Raw genomic sequence first — 13,847 nt, forward strand, 5'->3', positions numbered from 1 at the left:
AGTTACAGAGAGGGAGGGAGGCAAACCATAAGAGACTCTTAAATAGTGAGAACAAACTGAGAGTTGATGGGGGTGGAGGAGAGGTGAAAGTGGGTGATGGGCATTGAGGAAGGCACTTGGGATGAACACTGGGTGTTGTATGGAAACCAATTTGACAATAAATTGTATTAAAAAATTTTTTTAAAGAAAGAAAGAAAGAAAATATATTTAAAAACATGTTTCATAATGTTCTCCAGTTGCTCTCACAGCAAAATAACGGTTTATTTGTTTAAAAGCATCGGTATTATTCACCAAAAATCAAGGAATTTATGAAGTATTCATTGTCTATAACCCAACTGAACTCAAATTTGGGCTTTGATAGTTTTTAGGAGATGCTAACATGAGACTTCTAGTTCTTTTTTAAGTGTATAATTATAACTAAATGTTATTAAGCCTGAAAGAAAATTTGCCCAGAGTCTTAGAGGACAATAAACCTATATCACATTTCTATTTTTTCCTCGTGAATTCAATGCCTTACCAACCTCAATTCACTTTTACTGTCATCTAAGGTTATAGTGAAGGAAGATTTTGTTTGTTTTTGCTTATTTGTTCAGTTTTTCAGTTTTTAGGCACAAAGATGTTAGCAACTCTATTTTAGACCCTTAATCTGGAGTCTAAACTGGAGTCAGTCAAAATTGTTTACTATTCTGAGCACTCACTATAATTAGTGCTATGGAATTTAACAAAGGAAACAGTTATCCATGTTTTCTAAGAGCACACAAGCTAGTAGAAAACAATGGCCATGTACTTGGAGTTGACAAATACAGTACATAAAACCTAAACCCATTTACTACTTCCTACTTTCCCAAGGTAACACATTTCTGCATGTGTTTTTTTTTTTCTGGTTGAGAAAACTAGAAAATCAAGGAGCAATGTTTTTAAAATGTTAACCACATTTCAAAACAAAGCAAAAGAAATGAGAGCAAATTAATGAAAATGTTTTCTTTTCTAATCTTAAGTATCAATTTAAAAGTAAACTCAAGATCTTAGAAGTTCTAACCACAAGGAAAAATATTTTATAACTGTGTGTGGTAATGGATGTTAACTAGACTTGTGATCAGTGACTATTTCTCAATATATACATACACGAGCCATTGTGTTGTATATCTGAAATTAATATTATATGTCAATTATATCTCTATTTTTAAAAAGTAAATTCCAATGTATAAATTTAAGTATGAATATGATATATACACATACTTAAGATAATTACATAACATTGGACATTAGTAAAACATGCTACTAACCACAGAAGAGGAAATAATCCGTACATAGCCAGTCATTCCTCTTTTGCTCTAGGAGCAAAGGGGCAGGGCCGGGGGGGGGGGGGGGGGGGAGAAGCAGCTCGAACACCTGTGCACAAAACCTCATCAAACTGTGTTTTACTCTTCAGACAGAAACTGTTAGTGAATAAAGTAGTAAAAGGGAGTAGAGATTCCTCTAAGGTAAAATATGAAAACCAATTTTGATTCAAATACTTTCATAATTTTCCCACCTTAAATCTTTAAATTTAATAAACATTTATAAGGTTATGTGATAAGTTATAGCTATTTATGACTTATATATGTATCTTTTAAAACATTTTTTATAGTTAGCAGTAGAAATCAATTAAAAATTTTTTAAAATCTTAGTGTTTCTAGAAGTAAAAGAACATTTCATTTTACAAATTTGCACAAAACAGTTTAAGAACCTTTACATGTAAGTTCTAAGCATATATATAGGACATGTAGTATCCCAAATCCCAGAGTTATGATTTCAGAGTAAATTACAGTCAGAAATCTGAAAGTTGTTTTTTGGTGGCTTTAGTTTGTATGGCTCTGTACTTCTGTACATGCACTTGCTAGACATAGTAACATGAATTCAAAAATACAGAATTACAAATACTTCTTGTCTACCACTACCTAACTAAAACATAAGGATTACATATATCAAGTCATGTAGATTTTTCCCCCCCAAAAATCTTTCTTTTCAAAATGTTCCAAATCCTAAAAATATGTTTGTGCTGCTCTCTACTGGGAATATGGCAGAACTACACCTCATACACAGGCTATAAGACTAATTTTTATTAGCATTAATAAAAGACTAATTTTTACTTACTATTTTAAAACCTTGCTTCTTAACACTAATATTTAAACATTATTTTATTCTATGTAAAAGGAATTGATGAATATTTTAACTATAATTTTGGAATGAAAGTTTAGGTCTTAGCATTTAGATTTTTAAAAGTAAAAACATAAGCCCTGGGGCGCCTGGCTGGCTCAGTAGGAGGAGCATGCAACTCTTGATCTCAGGGTCATAAGTTCGAGCCCCATTCTGGGTGTAGAGATTACTTAAATAAATAAAAACTAAAAAAAAAAAAATCCCTAAGAAAAACACTAAATTATTCTTTGATACTTAACTGATAAAATTCAAATGAAAAGAATACAAATTAGATTTCCTCCATCAAATATAACTGGTGCCAACCATTATTTTCTTCTCAAAGAACAGTACAATCTCACTTTTCATTTAAGTCACATATTTAATGCATTAAAGAGTCTACGATAGTACACGGCTTAAAGACAATTACTCATTCAGCATTTCTCTAAGTCAAAGAATGGATCATCAGGTAAACATCTGAATATTTTTCAAATTAAGCAACACTACAACACTACAAGACTCTTCTGTATAAGCAATTTAAGATAAAAGAAATTCTAAGTGTTATCAATATAAATTACCTTGGGAATTTATATTCACTTTCCTATGTATTCTAGCTCTATCCCATATTCTACAAAATAATATGATAGGTTGGGAACCTTATAGTTTTCCTGAGCAGCATCTTGAAAGTTTTTGGTTTTTTAAGTGAGGATCACAAAATCAATACAATAGATATTCCTAAAGAAAATTTTTAATAGATAACTCATATCAAATTTGGTGTCTCTCATGAACTTACAATTCTATTTTTTTAAACTATCACTTGAAAAATTTAGCATACACTAACCTTCCACTATAAGCTACAGAATTTCAAATACATTATAATCAATCCTCACAACTCTAAAAGATTAAATACCATTAGTCTCTCTTTAAATGAGGACTTTCAGGTAGAACATGTTAGAGTAACATATAGTAGCAGAGTCAGGATTCAAACTCATGTTAGTCAATCTCCAAATCCAAACCTTTCCACTATTCCTTGGTGGTTAGTTTCGCTGAATGATGAACATTACACCAACGCATTAAGACTAGTAAGAACCGTAGCCTGCAGCAATTACCTTTCCGGAGGTTCAGAATAGCAACACTACCTCAACATAAAACTGAGTCTCTACCAAGTATCAAGGGGATTCTAACCATGTCTCTGACTGCTATTCTAAGCACCTGATTTCAGAACAAGCTAGGGACAGAGCCCTCATAGTAAAATAAAGCCACTAGTAGAACTACAGTCCTCAGATGCCCCATCAGTCTATCAAGGACAGTGGGGCAGTAACAACCAAGGGGAACCTAAATAAATGGTATTAAGGGGAAAAGCAGAGGTGAAATAAAATGAACCTATGCGGCGCATCAACAGTTCATAATCTTATTCAACAGTCTTTAGATGGAACCAGTCTCTGACCACCTTCTAACTACTTTCCAACCTTCTCACCAGGCACAACCTCTAGGACCAGCCAACACCATTTTTTGTGGTTAGCTCCTTATTGCTGACCAACAATGAGCTCCCAGATTTGTCAGAATTATTCTACTGAGGTGTCAACCACCTGATCAACCTGGATCTGTGGGCCTCCTACACCTACCTCTCAGGGCTTCTATTTTGACTGTGACAATATGACTTTGGAGGGCCTGGGCACTTCTTCCACAAGTTGGCCAAGCATCTCTTGGAAGACGCAAAACCAGTGCAGCAACTGTGCCATCTGCCAAAGCATGAAGAAACCCTCCCAGGATGAGTGAGGCAAAGCCCTCATTGCCATGGAAGTTGTCATGGCCCTGAAGAAGAACCTGAACCAGGCCCTTCTAGATATGCATGCTCTGGGCTCTGTGTACACAAATCCCCATCTCTGTAACTTCCCAGAGAGCCACTTCCACATGAGGAGGTAAAATTCATCAAGAAGTTGGGTAACCACCTAACTAACCTCCACAGGCTGGATGGCCGCCAGCTGGGCTGGGCAAGGCCAAGTATCTCTTTGAAAGGCTCACCCTCAAGCACAATTAGGAGCCTCTGGAGCCCAGCAGCCTTTGAGGGACCCCTCCACACCCCCTGATGTCAGAGCTTCTGCCTGCACTTCTCCCTGCAGCCACTAGGCAGCTCTTTAACCATCATGGAGCCCCCTCTCAAGTCATGGACCAAATGAAAACAACAAAGCTTTTGCAGCAAAATAAAAACAAAAAACACTATTCATAAATTCTTCTATAAAATTTTAGAGAACTAATAAAAATAAACATCTGATTTAATTTCCAAATGTCTACACCAAATACTAAATTTAATCCTTTTCTCAATTTGACAGAAGTCATAACAATTCTATTTTATAAAAACATACCAGCAAGCGGTGGCTTATGTGAGTGAAGAGTACAGGGCACACTGACAATTAACTTGTGATCTGGAATAGGAAGCACTTTTACATCTGCATTCCTAATTAAAACAAAACAACAATGTAAATTATACTTTAAAGGACAATTTTTCATATATAAGCCACAGTTGCCTTGATTTTTTTTTTTACTTTTCAAATACTATCTGAATTTAAAAATAAATTCAAGAATAGAAAAAATAATCAAAATCAACAATTTAAGTATTGAGACATTAGTGATAATTTCCTTTTCTTCAATAATGGCAGTTACACACTATATAAAACAAAGGATAATATAAAATTCCATGTGCCATACCATTCATACTTTTCTGGTCTGGGCCATTTTCAGATTTTCAAAAATGTAAAAATTTAAGGAAAATCAATGATCTTTATGCCGTTAATTTTATAAAATGTACAATTGTATACATTTATACAGTTTTGAAAAATCATCTTTCCTACCTTAATGGTACAGCAGTTTTTTCTTGAACTCTCCCCAGTACAAGACCTTCATAAGGCTTTTTGTGTGGAGAATCTAATGGGAACACAAACTCTCCTGAATTGGTGATCTGATAGGAGGGGTCAAAAAAACAAAACAAAATTAAACCATACATCTGTAAATACCCAGGAAAGAGTCTGGCTTTTTATCTATCACTATACAATTTCCACCAAAGAAAAAAAAATTATTAAACCTCTAGGCTAGTGTTAATAAAAATATAATGTAAACCACAAATACAAACCGCATTTGTAATTTAAATTTTCTACTAGCAACATTAAAAACGTGAGAAGTTGGGGCGCCTAGGTGGCTCAATCGGTTGTGTCCGGCTTTTGATTTCAGCTCAGGTTCATGAGTTCAAGCCCCACTTCAGCTCTGAACTGACAGTGCTGAGCGTGCTTGAGATTCTCTCTCCCTCCCTCTCTCTCTGCCCCTCCCTAGTGCGCACATGCACACACTCTCTCAAAATAAATAAACATTAAAAAAAAAGTTGGAAGCATGTGGTAAAAATAATTTTAATTATATATTTAGCTTAATTTCACATATCCAAAATATTATTTTAATATGTAATCAATTCAAAAAGTTACTGAGGTATATCCCATTTTTTCTTTCATACTGCCTTTGAAATCCAATGTACATTTTACACTTAGCATCAATTCAATTTTGAACAGCCGTAATTCACGTGCTGAAGAGCCACATATGGTTAGTGACTATCACATTAGACAGAGCAACTATAAGGGACTAAAATATTTTAAATATCACTTTACACATAAAAATCTACTTTTCATTAAAATTTATTCCTGGAAGCCATGTCATCATTAATTCATTTATTCACTCAAATAACATTTACTGATTACTGATAATATAAATAAGTAGATTACAATAAAGTATATTCCTTCATAGAAAATAGTGTCATAAACATTGTCAGAGCGAGAATTAGTAATAAAACAACTCAGGGATTGATAAAATAGACAATACTTAGTCTAATCCCTTGGCATTATAAATCCAGAAATTCAATTTTACCATTTCACCTGGAGTTATTATACTCTCAAAGACTCACTTAAGCTAATCAAACTGAAAACACTATTTATAATAACAATATCAATTTATTAACCATTGAAATACATATTTTCACTATCAGAATATTCATATCTATTATCTATGGAACACTTTACTCAACATCAAGATACCTAAAAAGCCAAATCGGTAAAGTCCTTTTATCACCTCTAGGACCCATAAGAGATAGATCTCTTTCACATAGTGCTGTACAAATACAGACAAGTTCTTATTCTTTGGATATCTTCTATATTCCATGCAAATTACTCCTTCTGTTATAACAGTACATATAGTTACCTAATAGTGTTTCATATCACTTACTGCATTTTTGTCTTAAACTCTAGGCTTATCATATCATCTCTCAGAACTGATTACTACTACAAATAAATAATCTTGGCTTTTATGGGCTAACATTTTATTGGTTTTGATTTCAGAAGGTACCTTTTCCCTGACTTTGGCCCCAGTTTCTGACAATAAAAAACCTGTAATAATGTACAAGGTAGAATGGGTTTTATATTCCTGTAAATGTCCACATCAACCAAATCAACCAAAGCTTAGCCCAGGGTACAACATGAAAGCACAGATACAACTATTAAGGTTTTTTTCCAAGTCCATTAAAATAGGTGCAAATAAACAATATACACAGCTTTTAGAAGATATACCAGAAGAGCCTTTAGTGGCTCAGTTGGTCAAGGGTCCCAACTCTTGATCTTGGCTCAGGGGTTCGCGGGATCAAGCCCCATGTCAGGCTCTGCACTGACAGCACAGAGCCTGCTTGGGATTCTCTTTCTCCCTCTCTGCCCCTCTCCTACTCATGCTCTCTCTCTCTCAAAATAAATAAATAAACTTTAAAAAATAAAAGAAGATATACCAGTAGACTACAAAATACATAGGAAGAACATAAACATAGAACTCTCCTGTCTAAAATGAATATATCAGCTATATAAATATTAAACATTCAATTGACAAGTTGGCTTATCTTTTTAAAATATAGGAGTGCTTTTGCAGGATTCATCTAAGTAGACAATAATCTTTAAAAAGATGTCCAACGGACTCTGAACTGATGCCTTATTTTTCTGTATTTTTTTATTTTTATAGCAAGCAGAGATATAAAAGACCAGTCAACCAATCCAAGAGTTGGAATCATTTCTTTCAAAAATAGGCATAGCAGCACATAGGCACTGAGGACCTATGGTAAAATTCAAAGTATGTAAGGTTCTTGGTTCTTTCCACCTCTTCCATGCTGAGTTACTTGGGTATTCTCTCTCCCATCCCCAGCAACATAAGAAAAAAGAAAAAGAAAAAAAAAAGAAGGAAAGAAGTTGCAAATGGTGACTGAAATTGTGGATGTGAAAAGAGGAAGAAAATGAAGGGTAAGACTATTTCTATGTTTAGTGCTAAACAGATTTTCCAAAGTTTTTGTTTGTTGTTTTTAAACTACAGACATCAGGGGCGCCTGGGTGGCGCAGTCGGTTAAGCGTCCGACTTCAGCCAGGTCACGATCTCGCGGCCCGTGAGTTCGAGCCCCGCGTCAGGCTCCGGGCTGATGGCTCGGAGCCTGGAGCCTGTTTCCGATTCTGTGTCTCCCTCTCTCTCTGCCCCTCCCCCGTTCATGCTCTGTCTCTCTCTGTCCCAAAAATAAATAAACATTGAAAAAAAAAAAAAAATTTAAACTACAGACATCAGAGCTTTTTAAAATGTCATCCTGATATCTCCCTGAGTGACTTCCTAAGGCCAGCACGTTGGGACTCTACTATAAAAAGACACAGAACAAATTAGCAAAAAGCCTCCGAGAATAAGAAAATAAAAGTATTTAGTAAAAAAAAAAAAAAAGTATCAAAGTAAAAGTTTTAATTAGACCGTGTTAAAGGAGTAGAGCAGTAACATGCTAAGCATTAAAAATTACATGCTACATTTATGTGTAAGTTATGTGACTTACATGGCACACTATATAATAACAAGTTAATTTCTGAACTTACTTTTACCCAGTGCCATTCAGCGACTACCTCAACAGACCAAGAAGGATAAAGTTCTTCCTTTACAAAACGCAGGTGCTTCTGTCTATTGGTCACCCAAGTAATAACAAGGCAGTTTGGAGCAGCCAGTTTAGGGATAAGTATCTCCTTTATTTGCAGTGGTGATAAATAACTGTACCTACAAATAAACAGAAAAAAAATATTAGCAAAATTCACTGCAAAAAGGAAGAATAAGCAGAGAAAAGACCCATATAATACTGACTCCACAAACACAGAGCTCTTATAGCAGTTTATTTATATAACTAAATATGAGGCCACAGTGACACCCAGTGGACATACTATTACATGCAAATTGGAATTAACCCATTTTCATTTTTAACAGTGAAAAATTGCCAGGCTATATTTATCATTTTTAACTGTATTACATTTCAGTAATTTCACTAATATGCTTTTCTCCCATTCAAAATTAAACAAACATTATTGCTCGTTTTTCCTAATCCTACAATATACAGGGACCCTATCACAGTGAGTCTTGAAACCACCAACCCTCAGTCTATCATCCTGCTTCTTTTTTATTCCCAATCAATTCTACTGGGCTCTCTGAAACCTTCATACTTTCATTTTTTAAATATTCTATATAGTCTTGCACCTCTGAATCATTAACAGTACAAACTTTGATTTCTCTTGCTAAAACTGCTTGCTCTATAATATCCAATTTAAAGAATGTGGCCCTTTCTCTAACACTCAATACACACCAGAAAGAGAGATGGGTCAATATTCTCCTAGCTCTCTTACTGCTGCTTCTAGCCTATACTCCTCCATCTGCATAAAATCCACTTCTCCTTGAGGGACATGCCATCCAGCTATGCTAGACTGTAATGTTCTATCAAACCCATTTCTTCCGCACTCCCCATAATCGATGAAGCCTTAAGCTCTAAGAACCTTCTCCCTTACCAACACAAATCTTGCCATTATCCTGGGCAATTTCAAGACACAATTTATATAATGTGCACACCTTGCCTAATCTTCCCGTAAACAAATACAATTACATTCATCTCAATATTCCATTCCCAGTGACCCCCAACCTGGACCTTGGCATCACTCATACTTAATTCCATCTCAAACTAAACACCAATCTCTGGCAGTAAATACCTATCTCTTACCTATTCTTTAACCTTACCAAAGCATCCCATGACCCATCCCTCTACTTTTACTGAGTCTATCATTTCTTCCTGACCACATGCTCCTCTTCTCCACAGACTAGCAATCATCAATCATTTCACTGTCCTCTCATTAGCACCCTAAATTCCCATCCCCTCTTTATCCTTCACCCCACAGCTCCTTCAAACCTCCAATCTTCAAATCAACTTCCACACAATTCACTTCTACTTCTTCACATGGGGAAAATCTGATGATTGAAAAACACAGAAGTGAAGAATTGGCTCAATTAAACCCATTCTGAGGCTCTCAAAACTACTAAAACTACTCATCAATTCTTTTATTTATTCTTGGTCAACTACAAACCCTCATCTCTTTTCAAATCTCTTGCCCAAATTCACTATTAGCAGATGAAGTTAACTCATATTATCAGTAAAAATAAAAGCCAACAGACTCCTTCAATTTCCTAACCCTCTCTTCTTGTATACCTTCACTTATTTCTATACATTTCCTCTTAAATGAAATGGTATGGCTTCACCTATTTAAAGCTTATCAGTCCATGGGGCGCCTGGGTGGCGCAGTCGGTTAAGCGTCCGACTTCAGCCAGGTCACGATCTCGCGGTCCGTGAGTTCGAGCCCCGCGTCAGGCTCTGGGCTGATGGCTCAGAGCCTGGAGCCTGTTTCCGATTCTGTGTCTCCCTCTCTCTGCCCCTCCCCCGTTCATGCTCTGTCTCTCTCTGTCCCAAAAATAAATAAACCTTGAAAAAAAAATTAAAAAAAAAAAAAAAAAAAAGCTTATCAGTCCAGCTGTGTTCTCTTATTCCCATTTTCTACTATCTTATAATGCTAATTATTCCTCTCCTTTGTATTTCAACCTCACTAGTAGTTCCTTACCACCAGCCTCAATATTAAAGGAAGAAAAGAAGAGAGAAAGAGAGGAAGGAGGTAGTGGAAGAGAAAAAAGACAAGAAATTCCCTCAATTCAGTCTTCTAATGTCTACATCTAACCTAAGGACTGGTATGCATTTAGTCTTTCTACTTTCTTTTATGTTATTCCTCAATGGACTATAATAGGCTTCTACTATTATACCTGTTCTAGAAAAAGTAAATGACATCCTAAAGGCCAAATACAATAAATATTGGAATCCAACTCTCATACACAGCAACTGTATGATATAAGGAAGTGATCAATAAGTATTTTCTTAAACAAATAAGTAAAACAATTCAGATCTCCTGCACCCAAGTTTTCTGCCATCCAGACCAGTGCTCTTCCAGTAGGCTAGCATTTCATATAATCAAAGTGATAATTTAAAAAAAAAACTAAGGGGAGCCTGGGTGGCCCAGTCATTAAGCATCTGACTTTGGCTCAAATCATGATCTCACACACAGTTTGTGAGCTCGAGCCCCGCTTTGGGTGAGCCCCACTTCTCCCTCTCTCTCTCTCTCCCTTTCTGTCTCTCTCTCTCTCACTCTCCCTCTACCCCTCCTGGAATTCTTTCTCTCTGCCCCTTGCTCTTTCAAAAAAAATTTTTTTAATTAATTTAAAAAATTAAAAGCTTGGGGCTCTTGGGTGGCTCAGTCAGTTGAGCATCCGACTTCGGCTCAGGTCATGGTCTCACAGTTCATGTGTTCAGGCCCCACATCGGGCTCTGCGCTAACAAACAGCTCAGAGCCTGGAGCCTCCTTTGGATTCTGTGTGTGTGTGTGTCTCTCTCTCCCCCTCCCCTGCTCATGCTCTGCCGCTATATCTCAAAAATAAATAAATGTTAAAAAAAAATTTTTTTTTTAATTAAAAACTAAGTTTGCCACAGTGTGAAAAACATCAAGTCAAAAATTTGAAGTCTGATGTTCCCAATAACTACAGATTCTTTGACTGTCTTAATTTTATTTAATTGGGTTTATTTGCCAGGGGTAGTGGAGAATGAAATATTCCATTTATTAGTGTTATTCTCCTAGAAGTTATTCAACAAATTCTAAAATATGCATCTTTATCACCAAGGTAGTATTCTAGGCAAAAAATGTTTAACCTGAATCTAATCATGAAAAAATAATCAGACAAATCCAAATGGTAGGAAATCTACAGAAAAGTGGCATGGGATCTTAAAAAAGAGTCAATAACCTGAAAAAAAAAAAAAAGCCAGGAGATGGTTGTGCAGTAAAGGAATAAAAAAAAAATAAAGACCAAACGTAATGTATGATCCTCGATTAGAGCTTAAATCTGAAAACCAAAAAGAAAAATATAGCCATAAATAATAGTTTGAGAAGAGATAAAAATATATATATATATTAGTATTTAACGTATATTTGATACTATTATATTTGACAATATTAAACTTTATTGGGAGTAATACTGGTATTATAGTTATATAGGAGAATATACTTGTTTTTAGGAGACACATGCAAAAGAATTTGTGGGTGAAAGCATGATGTCTGCAACATCAGATAAAAAAGCAGACAGATGGAGAGAGAGAAAATACACACAAATGTGGTACAATATTAATAACTGATGAATCTAGAAGAAAGGTAATTTGACATTCACGTACTATTCTTTCAAATTTTCTCAAAATTTGGAATTTTTTAAATCAAAAGTTAAGAGAAAGAAGCAATACAATAAACATTACAAAAAGATCATAAAGACACACCTATAAGCTAAATGGGAGAAAAAAAACAAAAAAATGTCAAAATATGCTGTGTAAAACCATTACAAAATATTATAAAAGGAATAAGTCTATTTTTCTGATTTATAAAAGCTGCCCCCAAAAATGCAGGACTTGTTTACTTTTTTAAAGTTTACTTTTTTAAAGTTTTACTTTTCTAAAACTTCTAAAAAGGATAAGAATAACCTAAAAAACTATCAATTTTCATTAAAGTAAAAAGCAAATGAAATTTAGACTGAATATTTTTTTTTAAATGTTAACATTTATTTATTTTTGAATGAGACAGAGACAGAGTGCAAGCTGAGGAGGGGCAGAGAGAGAGGGAGACACAGAAACTGAAGCAGGCTCCAGATGTGGGACTAGACTCACAGACCGCGAGATCATGACCTGAGCCGAAGTCAGCCGCTTAACCAACTGTGCGACCCAGATGTCCCTAAACTGAATATTTTAAAAAGTAATTCTTAGAGCATCTGACTTCAGCTCAGGTCATGATCTCACAGTTTGCAGGGTCAGCCCCGTGTCGGGCTCTGTGCTGATAGCTCAGAGCCTAGAGCCTGCTTTGGATTCTGTGTCTCCCTCTCTCTCTGCCCCTCTCCTGCTCGCACTCTGTCCCTCTCTGTCTCTCAAAAATGAATAAACATTAAAAAAAAATTTTTTTAAGTAATTCTTAGAGAAAACTGAATACATTACCAAAGAATATTATAAAATTGGACTCTTTGATTCTTTTCAATTTAACACTTAACTCTAATAATGAGAAGCAATTGGGAACAGTCTTTTCAACAAATGATGCTGGGACAACTGGATATCCAAATGCAAAAGAATAAAATTGTGATTTTATCTGATTTCATATATAAAATTAAACTCAAAATGGGTCAAAGCCCTAAATATGAGAGCTGAAACTCTTAGAAAACAGGTGTACATCATTGTGACCGTGATTAAGGCAATGGTTTCTTTTTTTTTTTTTTTTTTTTTTTTTTTTTGAGAGAGCAGGCACGAGTGAGGGACAGAGAAATAAATAGAGAAGTGGAGCTCACCCAGAGCTCGTGTTTTACCCAAAGCAGGGCTCATGCTCTCACCAAGCAGGGCACAAGCTCACCTGAAGCAGGGCTCGATGTGGGACTCAAACTCATGAACTATGAGTCAAATGTTTAACGACTGAGCCACCCAGGTGCCCTAAAGGCAATGGTTTCTTAAACACAATACCAAATGCATAAGCAACAAATGTTAAGTTTGACTTCCACAAAATGTAAAACTTTGTGCTTTGAAAACAGTAGAAATTGAGTGAAAAGGCAACATGGCAAATAGGAGAAAATACTTACCAATCATACAAGGTAAGGGCCTAGAATCCAGCATATATAAAGAACTCTTAGAAATCAACAAAAGACAAATAACTTTAAAATGTGCAAAGGATCTGAACAGTCAATTCTCCAAAGAATATATACAGATGATCAATAAGGACATGAAAAGATGCTCAATATCATTAGTCATTAGAGAAATGCAAATCAAAACCACAAGACATCACTTTATGCCCATCAGGATGGCTATAATTTAAAACAAATATCAACAATAAAAACAGAAAATAAGGGTCACTAAGAATGTAGAGAAACTGGAACCCTCATACACTGCTGGTAGGAATGGAAAATGGAAAATGACACATACAATGTGAAAAATAGTTCAGGGGCGCCTGGGTGGCTCAGTCGGTTGAGTGTCTGACTTCGGCTCAGGTGATGATCTCACGGCTCATGAGTTCGAGCCCTGCGTTGGGCTCTGTGCTGACAACTCAGAGCTGGAGCCTGCTTCTGATTCTGTGTCTCCCTCTCTCTCTGCCCCTAACCCACTCACATTCTGTCTCTGTCTCTCTCAAAAATCAATAAACATTAAAAAAAAAGAAAAGAAAAGAAAAATAGTTCAGTGGTTCCTCACGAGCTAAAGGTAGAAT

General features: G+C 35.6%; 1 protein-coding gene across 3 annotated transcripts in view; it reads right to left on the bottom strand.

Moving 5' to 3' along the window:
* METTL4 (methyltransferase like 4) overlaps window positions 1–13,847 on the bottom strand; it is a 71,165-nt gene that overhangs the window by 24,554 nt on the left and 32,764 nt on the right. For all 3 annotated transcript variants that reach the window (XM_030336613.1, XM_030336611.1, XM_030336612.1), the window contains exons 6-8: window positions 8,097–8,271; window positions 5,028–5,134; window positions 4,542–4,633 (exon numbers count right to left, since the gene is read on the bottom strand). In XM_030336613.1, coding sequence (XP_030192473.1) covers window positions 4,542–4,633; window positions 5,028–5,134; window positions 8,097–8,271 — 374 coding nt within the window. The remainder of the gene's footprint in view (window positions 1–4,541; window positions 4,634–5,027; window positions 5,135–8,096; window positions 8,272–13,847) is intronic.

The sequence above is a fragment of the Lynx canadensis genome, chromosome D3 (assembly GCF_007474595.2).
Source record: "Lynx canadensis isolate LIC74 chromosome D3, mLynCan4.pri.v2, whole genome shotgun sequence".
NCBI lineage: Eukaryota > Metazoa > Chordata > Mammalia > Carnivora > Felidae > Lynx > Lynx canadensis.